Here is an 18,027-nt window from a genome sequence, read left to right on the forward strand (position 1 = left end):
TTTTTTGTAGAGTGAGTCCATTTATCGTGCCATTTACAATAACGTTTTCCTTTTCTTTCTTCTTTTTTAGGTATCTTATGTCCAGGCAGACAGGTCAAAAGCTGTTGATAACTCGGCGGCAGCTTCAGAGCTTCAGATGCCAACCAGTCGGCCGCGATCTTACCTTCTCTCTTCTCTATGATTATTCTTACAAAAGCACTGCCAATCCCTTTGAACAAGATTCCCGCAAGCTTGGATCAGTTGTGCTTGAGGGTGATTAGAGGAAATCAAATGAATCACAGCATGCAAACAATATTCTAAATCTGTTTCAGGAATGACCTGCTTGTAACCCAAATCCCATGCCAACATAAGGCCACGGTAGATCTTTTTCTTTGCCTTTCAAGATATTGTGTATAAAGAGAAAGATAGCCAGTCCTCTTGGGCGGCCGAGAGTGTTATGTAAAAAGGACCAAGGAGGATCCTATCCTAAAGGAGAAGGAGGAGTAGGAGCTAGCTTTAGGGGCGGAATCGAAGCGAAGAAATTCGTTCATGCCACGACGATCTATATGGAAGGGCAGTTTTGTTGATGCATTCCTCTTGAGAATGAAGAAGAAGAGAGATCTTCTTTTTAACAGGAAAATTTGGTCACGTAGATCTTCTATTTTGCCGGAATTCATTGATTGCTCCGTATGAATTTACAATGGAAAAACTCCTATTCGTTGTAAGATTACTGAAGGAAAGGTTGGTCATAAATTTGGAGAGTTTGCTTCTATACGGAAACGAAGACCTTCGAGAACAAATATTGTACCGGGAAGAAAAAGGGGGAAAAAGTAAAGTCTAAGCGCATATGGCACGAAAAGGAAATCCTATTTCGGTAAGACTTGATCTGAATCGTAGTTCAGATTCAAGTTGGTTTAGTGAGGGCGACCGCGAAAGTCACTGAATGGGTCAGTCTTTTAGTTCTACCAGATTAGAATATCAAAGGAGGACGTTGCAGATGTCGGGGGCGGACACGACTTTTTCTAAGGCTAGAAGACCACTGGAAGACACCCAGGACTATAGCATGTCGTGAAAGAAGCACACTGGACGGGCGTGCTTCGACCGTGTCTCCGGGGCACAGTTGGATGTAGATATCATGAACGCGAGGTGCAGGATACCAGGCCGAGAAACCCGGGCAACCATTCCCCTATGTGCCAATCGCTAGCGCATCCAGGGCCCCGGCACCCAGCTCAGCTGGAGAGGCCTAGCCTGATCTGAGAAGTGCTAATTCGGTTCGGATAGACTTCATTCAAGAATGCCACCGCCCCGGGAATCAATAAGAAAACAAGTGCTAAGTTTCAGATCAGTGAATAAACTGAAAGGAAAGAAGAGACCTTTCTCGCTCAGCGCCTAAAGCGCACTATGCTCCGCTTCAACAAATGAAACTTTTCGGTGGAACCGGTGAACCACGCGAGCTGGTTAGATGTGTGGGACAGAGGGCTCGTAGTACCTGCTAGTGCAGCTACGCAGTGGAAGGGAAGGAGCCTAAATCGACCCCCTTCTTTTTTTCTTTGAAAAAAGCAGTAAGGAGTAAGGAGATTAAAATCTCAGATGAGACTTAGCAGCTACCAACCGTTCTGACGCGCCCTTGACCTATTTTGATTAAGACCAAAACCTAATCTCTAAAGTGGAGCCTAGTTTAAGCTGTCAAACAAGTGATGATTGAATGGAAGAAAAACCACTAATATGGATATGGATGGAGTCTCGCTCAGTAAAGAGAGTTGTACGATTCGTAAAACAGGAGAAGAGCATGTCAAAGTATGGGGCAAAGGATGTTGCGTTTTGACTTTGTCTCCCGGGATCCACCACAGGTTGGGTTTGAGAGCCGTGTGATGGGTGACTATCCAGCACGGTTCAGAGAGCACTTTTAGTCTGCCCTGGTGAATGGAAGCACCCCTATCAAGCAAGAAGGAAGCAGCTCTTCCCACGGAGTAGTAACCATTGACTCTATTTATTATTATGGTAAATCAGTGTATCAAGATGTCAATCTGAGATCTTATTTCGGTTCGATACGTCCACCTACGAGACTCACCTTTGGCTTTCGTCTCGGTAGGTGTATTATTATACATTTTCCCAAAAGAACATTCATTCATTTCTTTCTTCCCCGTCGACCACGACGACTGAAACGACGCAAAAAATCCAGACCCGTAAAGGAGAAGGGCCGGTGGGGGGCATTTGGGAAAGTCAGGCCGATCGGGTGTCTTCATTCAAGCGACGGGACAGAAGAAGAATGAAAAGAAGTGAGAGGCCGGGGGGCAAGGAAAAGAGTCGAGTCGATCAGGCTCGACGATAGGGAGAAGCAAAACGAAATCAGGATTTGGCCAAAAAAGAAGTAAGGCTATGGATACCCTGACCGATCACCATCGATAAAAAAAAATCTTTCTAAATCACTTCGTGTCAGCGGGGCCTTCAAGCATCCGAAATACACCGGGATTGAAAATGACATAGCGTTCCTGATAGAAAATGAGGACTCCTTCAGAAAACCAAACTTATTCAAGTTCTATTTCCCAAAGAAGTCCCGCTTCGACCTCCCGACGAGTCATCTACTTAAAAGGACCCTCCCCGCAGTCCGCCCTTCCTTGAATTATTCGGTCATGCAATACTTATTGAATATAAAAAAGAAAATGCATTTCGACCCCGTCGTAGTTCTCAATCATTTCATGGCACCGGGCGTGGCTGAACCATCTACGATGGGGGGAGCTAATGCACAGGGAAGAAGCTTAGATAAAAGAATACGGTCTTGCATCGCTTTTTTTGTAGAAAGCTCGACCAGCGAGAAAAAGTGTTTGGCCGAAGCCAGAAAGAGGGTGACCCACTTTATTCGCCAAGCGAATGATCTTCGCTTCGCAGGAACAACAAAAACCACCATCTCGCTCTTTCCTTTCTTCGGTGCTACCTTTTTTTTTCCAAGGGATGGGGTTGGGGTGTATAATAACCTTTTTTTAGGATGCCCGGGAACAACTCCTAGGTCAATTAAGGAGAAAATGTTTGAACCTCATGGGTAAGGATAAGATAATGGATTTGATAGAGAAATTCATAGACCTAAATAGGATAGGAGAATTGATAAGGGGAATAGAGATGATGATAGAGATCATACTGAGAAACAGAAAAATTCCGTACGGGTACACCTATTATTTGAACGAAGTGCAAAAAATGCGATCTTTGTTCAATAATAGAACAAACACTAATACCTTAATTGAATCGGTCAAGATCAAATCTGTTTATCAAAGTGCTTCTCCGATTGCTCAAGACATCTCTTTTCAACCGAGGAACAAAACAAGATCATTTCGTTCCATTTTTAGTCAAATAGTGAAGGATATTCCATTAGTATTGAAAAAGGGGGTGGAGGGGATCCGTATAGGTTGTTCAGGTCGATTAGAAGGTGGAGAAATAGCTAGAACTGAATGCGGAAAGTATGGAAAAACATCTCGTAATGTATTTAACCAGAAAATAGATTATGCTCCTGCGGAAGTATCTACTCGTTACGGAATCTCAGGTGTCAAAGTGTGGATTTCATATAGTAAAAAAAATGGGGGACGTGCTATATCCGAAGCGTACGAAATATAGTAAATATCGTAAAGGCAGATGTAGTAGGGGTTGTAAACCGGATGGTACACAACTTGGTTTCGGAACATATGGCACTAAAAGTTGTACAACTGGTGGTCTTTCACATCGAGCCATTGAAGCAGCGCGTCGTGCTATAATCGGACACTTCCATCGTGCTATGAGCGGTCAATTCCGAAGAAATGGTAAGATATGGGTAATAGTTCTCGCAGATATCCCTATTACCGGGAAACCTACAGAAGTAAGAATGGGAAGAGGAAAAGGAAATCCTACGAGTTGGATTGCTCGTGTGTCCAGGGGACAAATCCTATTTGAAATGGATGGTGTGAATTTGTCAAATGCTCGACAAGCCGCTACTTTAGCGGCGCATAAACTATGTTCGTCAACCAAGTTTGTTCAGTGGTCGTAAGCTTATTAATCTGACCCCAAATTGGTACACGCCAATTCCATTTCGCCGGACTGAAAGAGCCATCAATCACTATGATCTCTTTCTTAGAAAAGAAATTGCGTAAATTCTGCCTTTTTTGATCCCATGCTTTCCGTTGGTCAACAACCAACTAAATCTATACTTCTTCACTACTCGTACAGGGAAGGTGGAAGAAATTCAGTCTCTTTTTTTTAGGGGGAGCAGAGCAGTCAAAGAATGAACCAAACCAAATGATTGTTCTAGAATGGCTATTCCTCACAATTGCACCCTGTGATGCAGCGGAACCATGGCAATTAGGATCTCAAGACGCAGCAACACCTATAATGCAAGGAATAACAAACTTACATCGCGATGTCTTTTTCTTCGTTATTCTGATTTTTGTTTTCGTATCATGGATCTTGGGTCGCGCTTTATGGCATTTCTACTATAAAAAAAAACCAATCCCGCAAAGTATTGTTCATGGAACTACTATCGAGATTCTTCAGACCATATTTCCTAGTATCATCCCTATGTTCATTGCTATACCATCATTTTCTCTGTTATACTCAATGGACGAGGTAGTAGTAGATCCAGCCATTACTATAAAAGCTATTGGAAATCAATGGTATCGGAGTGCGCCTCTTCACGAGGGTGATTAAAGTGCAACGAAATGCCTTAAAGTTGAATAGGGTTCGCGAAGCATCTAGCTTACCGGTAATCTCCCATTCCCGCTGTCGAGAGACTTTAATAACTATAGCATGCCAGAAACGGGGAGTTGAGGTGGTTAGACCTATACCCCGAAATGCTCCCACCATAGGAGCCTATGGTTCCATTCTTATTGGTGCTGGAGGTACACATCCCTCTTCTCGGTGTGGAACGATATACGAGAAATAGATGCTCATCCTGCAATGTCCGATAACGGCGCTGAAGTAGTGAATCTATCGGCACCATAGCAGTGGTATACAACTTTGGACCTAACGGTCGGCCTAGTAACCTTTCAGAATGGGGGATCCCCGTTGGCAACAACCACGGTAGTAGTTGCGGAACTACTGGGCCGGGAGAGGAGCGGAAAGCCACTTGACTGTAAGGAGAGGACAACATCTTATTCCTGCTTCTCTTTCTTCGCTTCGGGGACAGAGGTCCTACGGTAGGTAACAGCAGGTACAAGCAAGTTGATCGAAGGGGACCAGCGCTTCTACTCCTCCACCGAGGAGCCGTTCCTGCGAGAAGCAAGGGATGTCGTGAACGGTGAGAGGTCACAGAGAATTGACCTATTCATAGAGTGATCCTATGATCGATAAAGGATATAGACTATCTCATTCTTTATTCTATTCTATTTCTGGAAAAAAAAAAGGGTGACTCAACTTCTTAGCTAGAGTTGGTGGTGGGACCTGTTGGCATAATGCACGCTGGAACGTGGGAATTCGAGGTCTCATGAACTACTACTGAAAACGAACCTTGTTTTTGTTTTGTTTGTGGACAAACAATATCTGGTCAGGCCTATGGCTGGATCCTTTTAGATCTACGGGCCGGCCGGCCCCGGCCGTTTACATGAGCATAGGGAATCTATACTCGAGCGTTCCACTGGGCCCCTGACAGGATAGGTGAGGAATCACCCTAGATCTTCTTTTTTTGGGCTACAAATTCACCGAGCCGACTAGCATCCCTTTCCACTGTGTATTTTTTGAACAAAGAAGACGACTATAGGATCAAATTCACTCTTCAAGAAATTGCTCGTCCCATACCTTCTGCTTGTCTCATATGTGTGGAACCTGGTCTTTTTCGGTTCCAGCCTCTCCCTCGAATACATAGGGTAGGTAGGGCTGGGTGAGAAATGGTTCCCTCTTGCCAATAAACTTTCCCTGACCTTCGATTAACCTTACTCATAAATGGTGTTACGGTCGGGAGAACTACCTAACTAAAGAAAAATAGTGTTCTTTCTAAGAGTAGGTGTGGAGAGCTTTTTGCGGGGAAACCTGCAAGTACAGTTTGGCGGGGAGGCGGGCGTCGACCCCTACCTTATGAGTATTCGGACTATAACAGTTCCGATGAACAGTCACTCACTTTTAACAGTTATACGATTCCAGAAGATGATCTAGAATTGGGTCAATCACGTTTATTAGAAGTCGACAATAGAGCGGTTCTACCAGCAAAGAGCCATATACGTTTTATTGTAACATCTGCTGATGTACCTCATAGTTGGGCTGTACCTTCCTTAGGTGTCAAATGTGATGCTGTACCGGGTCGTTTAAATCAGACCTCTATTTCGGTACAACGAGAAGGAGTTTACTATTGGATTTGAACCAATAACTCTCGTCGTATGAAAGCGATACCCTAACCGCTGAGTCAAGTAGGTCAAGCTGAGTCAAGTCACCCTATAAGAGAAAGTCGTGCAACCAAAGTAGCCCTTACTATACAAGGGGGCGGAGCGCTAAGAAAGAGAAAGCGTTATCACTATACGAAATGAAGTAGCGGCTAGCACGCTAAGCTAAGATCAACCAATGTTCGAACGCGGACCCTTTCTTTCTCGGTCGTCTGTCTTAATAAGCGCATTCCAATTCATGCAGTCCTTCTCTGCTGCATTGGTCTTTTTACTCCCCACTCTCCACCATAAAAAAATCTTTCCACTATATCTCCGGAGTAGTCAAAGGAAGTATGGCGGGTCCGAGTAGGAATAACCGACCCTGTAGCGCTAGCGCTTCGCGTTCTTTCTATTCCATCCCATTCCGGGATAGGCGGCTAATACTAAAATAATAAGTGAAGTAGTCGTCGTCTGACCAATCGGCTCGGACACCAGACCGCCCGTGCCCGCCTATTTTGTCTCGCCATAAATGGAATGGCTCTCTTAGTTACGCTGCGCCCCGACCCGAGTCCCCACATCCGCTTTTCTCTGCCCGCAACCCAATAAGTTGGCAAAGTCAACACAAGATTAGGGTCATCCCCTTCATTCTATGTTGACCCCGGCCCGGGCTGGCTTCTTGGTAAGCCCGTTCCCACCGCGCTCACGGCCCGGCTGGTCTTCCAGCGTTAGTGGGAATTCTTCCGTTCCCTGGTCAAAGACTTGGTTGGATGCGGGATCTACTCCACGAGGAGCGGTACGGACGTAGATGATATCATCACGACCCCTCTTTTCGTACCGCTAGGGATGCTTAATGCCACTTCGCCAACTGGCATTACCTACGCTTTCGTGTCTCTTAGTGTGGTCAGCACTGGGTGTTTTCGAGCAGCGAGGCTTACACCCATTCGCATTAGTTCATCCAAAGTTCCTTACCCTTATGCACGAATTATTGAATAATCCATATTCCTATCAAGGTTAAGAAGGCAACTGAGCATCTCAGCGGCGGGATTGAATACTCGGATCGAATCAGAGTTCATGCCGCCCGCCCTGAACAAATAGGAGGTGTGGGCCACAGGTCGCACATAAGCCACCGGGTCGCACGACAGAAGAACATCCAACATAAAGATGCACACTCCTCCATGTGAAATATTCATCTTCATAGGAACTTTTTGATAGTAGTCGTGACCAACAGCCATCAGCTCTCGGCTTGTTGGTAAGGTGAGAGCTTCAAGCCCGATTTCAGGTGGCGCACCCTCCACACAAGCACCGCCTGACGAAAGGGGGACAGGGAAAGCTACAGGCCCAAAACCTTCGACCCTTCTTTCTAAATGGGGGTGCCCGAGGCACCTCATCATCTCATTTCGTCGTTGCTCATTCCCGTTAGGCCGAAGTGTTTGGCCTTTCCTTCTCCGCGCCCGCTCAGGCTTCGCTGACCTATCGCGTGGTAAAAAGAAGAAAGTACGAAAGAATAGTAAACGGAGCACACTGCAGAAAGATTCTAAATATGACAAGTCCCCCTTGGATTCGAGAAGAAGGAAATGAAGAACGGGAACGAAACGAAATAAAGCGTTTCTAGCTCTAGTTTCGGATGAGCTTCTCCCAATTATGTCTGGTAATAGAATAGGGCGGCTTGCTCTGACCAAGACTCCACTTTTTGCTCCGTCCGCGGAGCGTATGAATTTCCTGGAATGTAGATAGACCAAAAGAGGGAATGAAGGGATAGGAATAGGAATTATAGTACCATTGGAAAAAAGGGCACCTGTGGGAACATCTCTACTGACGAACCATTTCAATAGTACGGGTGCTGCCGTGCCACGAGGCACGACCACGGAAGTAATGAAAAAGAAAAAGTTATGTAGTTGGACCATCTGTTCTATCCGTTCGAGTTTTGCTTCTCTAGAGAAGATGAGAGGCTAAAAATGAAAGTGTTCGCAACACATACCGAAAGGGTACTAATTAAGCCGACCATTAATGACTAGTTAAAACACCAGGAGTGGTCTGATCCCCTATTTGATCAGACCGCTCTGAGAAAGAGAAAAAGCAAACTCTCATAGTTCGGAGCCCAGCTCCAACAACTTCTTCGTAAGTGAGGTGAGGTACTTCTTTTGGTTTGAATAGGGGGTCGCCCTTTTTTTGGTTGAAGTAGCCACGACTTTGGTCGTAGTCAGTTTAACCCCATAAACCCAGTCCACTTGCAGCCATGTTGATCAAAATGACTAAGTTTAATGACTTGACCAGTCACTAGCCCTCGTATTATAAGATTCTCTCACCCTGTGGTCGACATTCCATTCCCCTTAGTCGTAGGTGCTCGTTCTATTTTGATTTGAATGGGCCGGGGCTCCCGAGGTACATATGGCCGGCCCTTCGGGTGTCTCGGTGATACAAACAAAGAAAAGACGATGGTTTTTAACATACCCTTGAACAAAAAGCCAATCCTTACCAAAGGAGGAAATAGAATAGAATAATCTACCTTCTTTTTTCCTTCCCGTTGATTCCCCCCGACAATCAAGCTGCACTTCCTTCTAACAAGTGGCTGAGAGTTAGCAAGCAACCTTGGCCTCTTGGCAGGAGGTTCGCTGTCCCCCTCCTTTCCGGTCCGGCCGCAGTACGGCACCTGAACTCGAAGCTACGATCAGATCCGATTGGATCTGGTCCTATCCGACCCAACCCCGGAACTTAGAACGGCCGGCCTGTTTGGACGGTAGAACGGGGAGAGGGGGAGTCGTGCCCATTCTCTATCCGGGCACGAGCAGGAACATCAAAAATAATGGAAAGGCGAATACATGTACATGATGTAACGACATATTCCAAAATACGTGATCCGATTTGATAGGCTGCCCGCAGAAAGGAAAGAGTTTACCGACCGCATAACAATTCATTCTTGATCTCAGCCTGTGGTCGACATTCCATTCCCCTTAGTCGTAGGTGCTCGTTCTATTTTGATTTGAATGGGCCGGGGCTCCCGAGGTACATATGGTCGGCCCTTCGGGTGTCTCGGTGATACAAACAAAGAAAAAATGATGGTTTTTAACATACCCTTGAACAAAAAGCCAATCCTTACCAAAGGAGGAAATAGAATAGAATAATCTACTTTCTTTTTTCCTTCCCATTGATTCCCCCCGACAATCAAGCTGCACTTCCTTCTAACAAGTGGCTGAGAGTTAGCAAGCAACCTTGGCCTCTTGGCAGGAGGTTCACTGTCCCCCTCCTTTCTGGTTCGGCCGCAGTACGGCACCTGAACTCGAAGCTACGATCAGATCCGATTAGATCTGGTCCTATCCGACTCAACGCCGGAACATAGAACGGCCGGCCTGTTTGGACAGTAGAACGGGGAGAAGGGGAGTCGTGCCCATTCTCTATCCGGGCACGAGCAGGAACATCAAAAATAATGGAAAGGCGAATACATGTACATGATGTAACGACATATTCCAAAATACGTGACCCGATTTGATAGGCTGCCCGCAGAAAGGAAAGAGTTTATCGACCGCATAACAATTCATTCTTGTGTGTAGTGCCGTGGGCCCATGTCTCCCGAACGATCATAGTACGACCGCTCATCTAATATAAAATCAATGAGTAGATCTCACCTCCCCTTCCACATACCATAGCCGGAAGGGATAGCGTATCCACAGAAGAGAGAGTACGGGCCCTTGCCCACCATTTAGTTTAGACGCGGCTCGGATGCCTTTATGCTATAGGCTGTGTTAAGCATGCTTCTTTGACAGAAAACAAACTCTTTTTCCATGACAACAATCGCGACTATAAAAGGCGGGGCGGTAAGCTCTCTATCAACAATAGGGGGCTATTCATAGTAATAAACTACTAGACTATATGGATTACAACTGAACTTCAACTTCTACTTGGTTGATTAATTCAGGGGCAGTGCTGGAACATAATGTTGGACAATCTCCATTTCCATATGGTAATTGAAGTCAAACAGGAGCAAACCAGGTGCAATTCAATCCTTATTCCTAGCAATGACTCCAAAAAAGCAAAACCTCACTAGACCAAGGCCCATTGCTGTGGGGACTACACTATGTAAGAGAATGACTAAGGCAATTGCCAATAGTTTCTATTGAAAGACAGACTAGCTCTTTAAAAACGGCGCCCTCCTAATCTCATTTTGATAGGAAGAGATATTGATAATTATCCCAAGGAGGCTTACTACTCAGTTGATAGATCAGGTGAGCCAGCCATGATCACTAAACTCACCAAAGCAGCAACATATGCAAATTGGAATCATAGGTTTCTATATGCTTAAAGAAAATGGGATTTGCAGAGTAGGATACGAAAGTGTATTTATATACAATGGAAAGCCCCTATAATCCATGGACGACCAGTGGAGTTCATAAAAGAAAGCAAAGAAAGGTCCGCGACAAAGTTGTCCCCTCTCTCCATATCTCTACTTACTGGCTGGGTGCAGATAACACTGTAATAATAACAAAGCCAGATAAAGATACTGTTCGTTCAGAATTGATTCAGATGGCGAGGACCCATGGAAAAATCCACCCTATTCATGCTCCACACAGCAACTTGCCCGGTCAATATTATATATCTATGCTAAAATTGGTGATCTATTTTCGTTGCCCCCTTTAAGCGTATGTGATATAATCATTCTTATCTCAGAAGAGAGGTATGCATTGTCCCCACTTAAGTTATTAAGTATTCCTAAAGACGAGGCGATTTATTTTTATGTTGAAACTTTATGTCAGCCAAGGGACCCTGATCATAAATGGGTTGTTTATCCCGGTGAAAGGGACGCTCTCCTTTTAATTGCTCTAACGCATATGTTGAATAGTTGTTTTATGCGTTCATCTATCTTTCAGGAGCAGTCGTGTGGTTTTCCCAGAGATCGCCGTGAGTTCTTTGCCAAATTAGGTGGAGTGGGGAAGATTATAACTATTTTCATCTTGAATCTAGCACCCTCAAAAGGTACTATTCCTCATAAAAGAATTTTACGAAAGCTGGCACCCTTGGTGCGTGATAGCTACATAATATCCTTAGTTTCATCCTTTTTAAAGATACCAATGACCAAAATGGAATTAATTGTTCTATTACGGAAGTTGGGATCCCACACACTGGGTTAATCACTAAGGTCTTATACAATTTGATGTTGGATGATTTCGACCGGGGATTTAAACACCTATACCCTAGTCTTTCTTATTATCGTTACTTGGGTTACTGTTACGTATTATTTACATTGTTTAGTCTCCAAAGCGAGCAGCAGTGTGAAGAAGAAATGAATAGTATCCTCTTAGAGTTAGATCTTGATGGGGATATCACAACTATTCTACCTGGTGGGGGTGCCCATGTGACTCGTGATGGGCGTTTGATTATTCTAAGTCGAGATTGCGGTCTTCACGTTGTCGAACAGTCAACATTCTTTCTTTAGTTCAATTTGTAGTCAATATGTTTTATACAAAAACGAACCCATGCAACGTAGGGGAAAGAAAGGACGGATTGATCGACCAACTTGAACAGATCCATAACCTGCTTCCATCTGTCCTGAATGAGGGAATTAAGGCGGGTATAGTCGAACTGAACTGCTTGATTCTAAGGTGGGTGATAAGCAGTTGTATCCGTATCAAGCCTACCATCTCTTCTCACGAAAGACTTTCCATCCCATCTCTGAAAGTTTTGCAATATAGGTGGCCCTGCTTCAAAGCCCCAGAAAACCCCCCTTACTCTCTCCCTATAAAAAAAAGACCTTTCCCCTTTCCTTACAGTCAAGTGGCCCAAGGCCCCCCGTTCTTTAATAATATAAGGTAAGATTTGAAAAGTAACACGCTCCCGACAAACAATTAATCCGTAATATCATCCATCGTTGGCATTATTGGAAAAAAATTACCCAACTCTTATTCAATCAAAGCCCATCTACACACTCCAGTTGCTTCCTTTTGAGCAAGTCAAGCAGGCGTTGAGCACGAACTGAGACTCTCCCGCCCCTTTGACAACAATTCCTGCACTTGACATCGGATCTCCTCATTGGAAAATGGGGATAAGCGAGAAGCCGTTTTGTAGGGTAGACTCGCTCCTACCTTTAACTAAATCTACTTCTATATCCTTCCATCGTGCTATGAGCGGTCAATTCCGAAGAAATGGTAAGATATGGGTAAGAGTTCTCACAGATATCCCTATTACCGGGAAACCTACAGAAGTAAGAATGGGAAGAGGAAAAGGAAATCCTACGGGTTGGATTGCTCGTGTGTCCAGGGGACAAATCCTATTTGAAATGGATGGTGTGAGTTTGTCAAATGCTCGACAAGTCGCTACATTAGCGGCGCATAAACTATGTTCGTCAACAAAGTTTGTTCGGTGGTCGTAAGCTTATTAATCTAACCCCAAATTGGTACACGCCAATTCCATTCGCCGGATTGAAAGAGCCATCAATCACTATGATCTCTTTCTTAGAAAAGAAACTGCGTAAATTATGCCTTTTTTGATCCCACACTTTCCGTTGATCAACAACCAACTAAATCTATACTTCTTCACTACTCGTACAGGGAAGGTGGAATAAATTCAGTCTCTCTTTTTTTGGGGGGGAGCAGAGCAGTCAAAAAATGAACCAAACCAAATGATTGTTCTAGAATGGTAATTCCTCACAATTGCTCCTTGAGATGCAGCGGAACCATGGCAATTAGGATCTCAAGACGCAGCAACACCTATAATGCAAGGAATAATAGACTTACATCACGATGTCTTTTTCTTCGTTATTCTGATTTTGGTTTTCGTATCATGGATCTTGGGTCACGCTTTATGGCATTTCCACTATAAAAAAAAATCCAATCCCGCAAAGGATTGTTCATGGAACTACTATCGAGATTCTTCAGACCATATTTCCTAGTATCATCCCTATGTTCATTGCTATACCATCATTTGCTCTGTTATACTCAATGGATGAGGTAGTAGTAGATCCAGCCATTACTATAAAAGCTATTGGACATCAATGGTATCGGAGTGCGCCTCTTCACGAGGGTGAATAAAGTGCAACCAAATGCCTTAAAGTTGAATAGGGTTCGCGAAGCATCTGGCTTACCGGTAATCTCCCATTCCCGCCGTCGAGAGACTTTAATAATTATAGCATGCCAGAAACGGGGAGTTGAGGTGGTTAGACCTATACCCCAAAATGCTCCCACCATAGGAGCCTATGGTTCCATTCTTGTTGTTGCTGGAGGTATACATCCCTCTTCTCGGTGTTGAACGATATACGAGAAATAAATGCTCAGCCTGCAATGTCCGATAACGGCGCTGAAGTAGTGAATCTATCGGCACCATAGCAGTGGTATACAACTTTGGACCAAACGGCCGGCCTAGTAACCTTTCGGAATGGGGGATCCCCGTTGGCAACAACCACGGTAGTAGTTGCGGAACTACTGGGCCGGGAGAGCAGCGGAAAGACACTTGACTATAGGGACAGGAAATTGTCTTGTTCCTGCTCCTCTTTCTTCTCTTCGGGGACGGAGGTCCTACGGTAGGTAAAAGCAGGCACAAGCAAGTTGACCGAAGGGGACCAGCGCTTCTACTCCTCCACCGATGAGCCGTTCTTGCGAGAAGCAAGGAATATCGTGAACGGTGGGAGGCCACAGAGAATTGACCTATTCATAGAGTGATCCTATGATCGATACAGGATATAGACTATCTCATTCTTTATTCTATTCTATTTCTGAAAAAAAAAAGAAGGGTGACTCAACTTCTCAGCTAGAGTTGGTGGTGGGACCTGTTGGCATAATGCACGCTGGAACGTGGGAATTCGAGGTCTCATGAACTACTACTAAAAACCAACCTTGTTTTTGTTTTGTTTGTGGACAAACGATATCCGGTCAGGCCTATGGCTGGATCCTTTTAGATCTACGGGCCGGCCGGCCCCGGCCGTTTACATGAGCAAAGAGAATCTATACTCGAGCGTTCCACTGGGCCCCTGACAGGATAGGTGAGGAATCACTCTGGATCTTCTTTTTTTGGGCTACAACTTCGCCGAGCCGACTAGCATCCCTTTCCACTGTGCATTTTTCGAACAAAGAATACGACTATAGGATCGAATTCTCAAGAAACTGCTCGTCCCATACCTTCTGCCTGTCTCATATGTGTGGAACCTGGTCTTTTTCGGTTCCAGCCTCTCCCTCGAATACATAGGGTAGGTAGGGCTGGGTGAGAAATGGTTCCCTCTTGCCAATAAACTTTTCCCGGCCTTCGATTAACCTTACTCATAAAGGGTCTTACGGTCGGGAGAACTACCTAACTAAAGAAAAATAGTGTTCTTTCTAAGAGTAGGCGTGGAGAGCTTTTTGCGGGGAAACTTGCAAGTACAGTTTGGGGGAAGGGGGAACTTCTGTTAATTTCGTGACTTGACTGACTTCAGACTGGAATCAACCATCCAAGAAATCTTTCGCCCTAAGTAAGGTCTAACTTTCTTTCTCCCGGGATTCTCTTATATAACCAACCAAGCCAGGGGAAGGGCTAGCCCAACTATTCGATTCGAGCTATAGAGAAAGGCCCAATTAGACCAAGGATCATATAGGTAACTGAGTTTCAGTTTCAAATGGGAGAAAATATCACTAGAACGAGGTTCAGTTCAAATCGGGTGGAAGAGAGCGGTTAAGTGGCTTTGGGGAGTCCATTGCATCAAGAGTAAGCAAGTGTTCCCTGTTGATCACTACCTGTGAGAAAAATGTCATCGACAGATAAAAGAAGGTAGATACTATCCCCAGATGTGTTACGAATGAATAAAGAGGTATCACAGGCACTGCCATGGAACCCCTTTAGAGAACAATATAGTGTTGAAATAAGTGGAAAAAGCTCTGGGAGCTTGCTTCAGTCCATAAAGAGCTTTGTGAAGTCGGCAGACATATCCTGGATGAGCGGTATCCAGAAAACCAGGAGGTTGAGACATATAGACTTCCTCCTCAAGAGTTCCGTGTAAAAAGGCATTACAGACCTCCAGTTGCTTAAGAACCCAATTATATGTGCAAGCGAGATATTTTATAATACTTAGAGTAGTTGGTTTGACAACAAGACGTGAAGGTATCAGAAAAGTAAATACCTGCCTGCTGATGGAAGCCTTTCTCCATAAAGTATGCCACTGGAGGGGTCCTTCCCTGCAATGTATGTTGGAGGGTCAGCTTCTACTTACTTCCTTCTAGAAGCGAAGGTTGGCAAGGAAGACCCATTCATGTTCTATTCTATGCCATGCCGCAAATTCAGTATACCAATGTTAGCGAATCAGATTCTTCAAAAGAAGAGTCTGCAGGGGCAGCAAATATAGTTTCCAAATAAGTCAGAATCTTAGCGGAAGCTCTTCCTTTGCCAGCTATTCCTATGTCAGCTACTACTTTGTCAGAGGCTAAGTTCCCTATATCTTCCGGGAAGGGAGTAGAAGAAGAAGCCCTCGTGACTCGGCTGCATAAATTAGCATATCATCCGAATATATTTACAGAGAAATATTGTCAATCAAATCAACTTTTTTGTGTTAGCTTATCTTATTCTTCTTGAATTGTCTCGAATTACCTACGGAGTTTTGAGGGGTTCACTAGATTTTTTATTCCTTCTCCATTTCTGAGAACTGGGAAAGGTAAATATTACTATATTATTTCTTCCCTCTCTTCCTCTTCCTCCCTGACTTCATACTCGCTCTAACCCAACAAAAAGGGCAGAGTTCCATTTGGTGGGTGGGTCTAGGGCGAACGAAAGAGATGTGTAGCAAAGGGCAGGTGAGGCATTGTGTCGTCGAACATAAAGAAATTTGCTCTTCCATTTCTTAGTAGGAGTGCTCCTATGTTAGCAGGATATTTCGTGCAAGAACTAGATTTGAGTTAGTGCACTAACTAGGTTGTTTTTTCTAGCCTAATGGCTCTATCTCTGAGGTAACCCGGACTAGTAGCAACCGATTCTAGTAAATAAGATATTTTTTCCTAGTAAATAAGATATTGTTTCATAGAATTGGTTGTTCTTTCTCTCTCCTTTCTTCTAAAGGAATTGAGTCGTTCATTTCGGTCTAACTTCGTTACTGTACCCCGGTCTCACTCCGACATCGTACTATCCTAGACCTCTGTCTATCCCGACATTGATGGAAATTCATAGTTACGTTACCCAGCCCGATAACCCAGACAAGTGGGAGGCGGAGCACTTTCCCTATCATACGATTCTGCCAGACTATTCTATTTCATTCATTCTCCATTTCGTCTACTCCGGGAACCCATAATCTGACGATTCTTTCACATATTATCTTTTTCGTGAATTCGACATCAGTGATCTACGACCATCCTTTCTTCTTTCCATTCCAAAAAGGAATAGTTGGCTGATAGGTGCCCAGCCCAAGCCGGGACATCATTCCTTTCTCCTCCTCTAGTTGTTGGTGAGGGACAATCGACCGATCCCTGGAACCACATTTTATGATACGTATATGGATAGATAGATAGATACCGATTCTTTCTCTCGATGACGAGGGACGAAAAGAGAATCCGCTTTCATCGGAATATCCGATTCAAAGCAAGAGACGAAGAGAGAATAAGTTCATTTCGGGTCACAGAAAGGATCGGATCGAAGGAGAAAGGTTAGGCACTTCCTAAAGTCATTTCAATAAGAGGTTGCTTCTTGCATCTTAGCTAATTCAACTATTTCATTGATCCAAGGATGAATTTCCCTTAGCTCTTAAGCTTGCTAGAAAGCCGAAAGCCTTTTAGTAAACAAGTACGGATTTTTAGACGGGCATCTTAGAATAAGAAAGGATTGTTCCTAATCCGGAATTTGCAACACAACATAAGTAGAAGCATGCTATGCTAGCATAGAATAGTTGTACCGAGTGAAAACTTCTTTTCTTAGGATGAACAGTATAAAGATCTTCTTCGTCGATAACAAGACTTTCCTTTCTTCATAAAGGAAGAGAACCGGAAAGCTTACATGCAAGGAAAGTCAGTCTATAAAGACAGATTAATTCTCTCTCTTCTGCCTATCGCTTTATCTAAGCTACAGTTAACCCAATGCAAGACAGAGGTGCGAAGCAGACTGACTCTTCTTTTTCCAAAAGTGGAATGCTTCTTTTATGCCATTATCTTCTTGCCAAACCAACTAGTTCGATCCAACCCAGCAGACTTAGAGCAAGAAATGCGTACTTTCAGAATAAGCCTATCATCTTTCAATAGTTCCAACCTATTCTTTCTACCTCCATTCAGAGTTCTAAGGATTGACCAATTGAATAGCACTATTTCGAATGAAAACTACCCTTTAGGGGGAAGGTGAAGTGTAAGAGAAGCACTAAACCTTTGTTGACTACTATCTGCACTTTTTTTGCTTCGAGTTTACCCTTGTCCTGAAAGGTGCCTCTTCCTGAATTTACAGCCAGTTCGATCTGGTAAGCCAAAGGGGCCGTATTCTATCATGAGATAGCGGTGTGCACTTTCTGTTATCACCCTCTTTCATTGCCATTTTTGAAGCAAATAGAAAAAATCTTCTATAACCATGAGAGGGCAGAATAGAAAAGTTGATAGCATATTAAGATTCTTCCTATTCTTTAGAAGATAAGGAGGCAATCCTTTCCCCAGAACTTAACCTAGACTGGTTTGAAATGGGCCCCCGCTTACTGGATGACATAAGTAAGGTTTAGAACAGCATGGCATCACTTCTAGTAGGAAAGTCAAATTTCTCTCGAGTTCTAAAAAGAAGAGAGTTCAATAGTGCAAGTTGGCTAATTCCCCGTCTTTTTAGT

At 44.1% G+C, this 18,027-nt stretch overlaps 2 protein-coding genes across 2 annotated transcripts; one reads left to right on the forward strand and one right to left on the reverse strand.

Annotated features, from left to right (window-relative positions):
- The first annotated feature begins 4,990 nt into the window (after window positions 1-4,990).
- LOC107063149 (cytochrome c oxidase subunit 2-like) lies at window positions 4,991-6,290 on the forward strand. The gene is made up of 3 exons (XM_015314621.1): window positions 4,991-5,019; window positions 5,126-5,236; window positions 5,939-6,290. The coding sequence occupies exons 1-3, from the start codon at window positions 4,991-4,993 to the stop codon at window positions 6,288-6,290; spliced, it is 492 nt and encodes a 163-aa protein (XP_015170107.1).
- Window positions 6,291-7,147: 857 nt separating this feature from the next.
- On the reverse strand, window positions 7,148-9,194 carry LOC107063146 (cytochrome c biogenesis CcmF C-terminal-like mitochondrial protein). Its single transcript, XM_015314618.1, has one exon. The coding sequence runs from the start codon at window positions 8,192-8,194 to the stop codon at window positions 7,262-7,264; it is 933 nt and encodes a 310-aa protein (XP_015170104.1). The 5' UTR covers window positions 8,195-9,194; the 3' UTR covers window positions 7,148-7,261.
- Between the last annotated feature and the right edge of the window lie 8,833 nt (window positions 9,195-18,027).

This window comes from Solanum tuberosum, unplaced genomic scaffold (genome assembly GCF_000226075.1).
Source record: "Solanum tuberosum cultivar DM 1-3 516 R44 unplaced genomic scaffold, SolTub_3.0 scf00308, whole genome shotgun sequence".
Taxonomy (NCBI): Eukaryota; Viridiplantae; Streptophyta; class Magnoliopsida; order Solanales; family Solanaceae; genus Solanum; species Solanum tuberosum.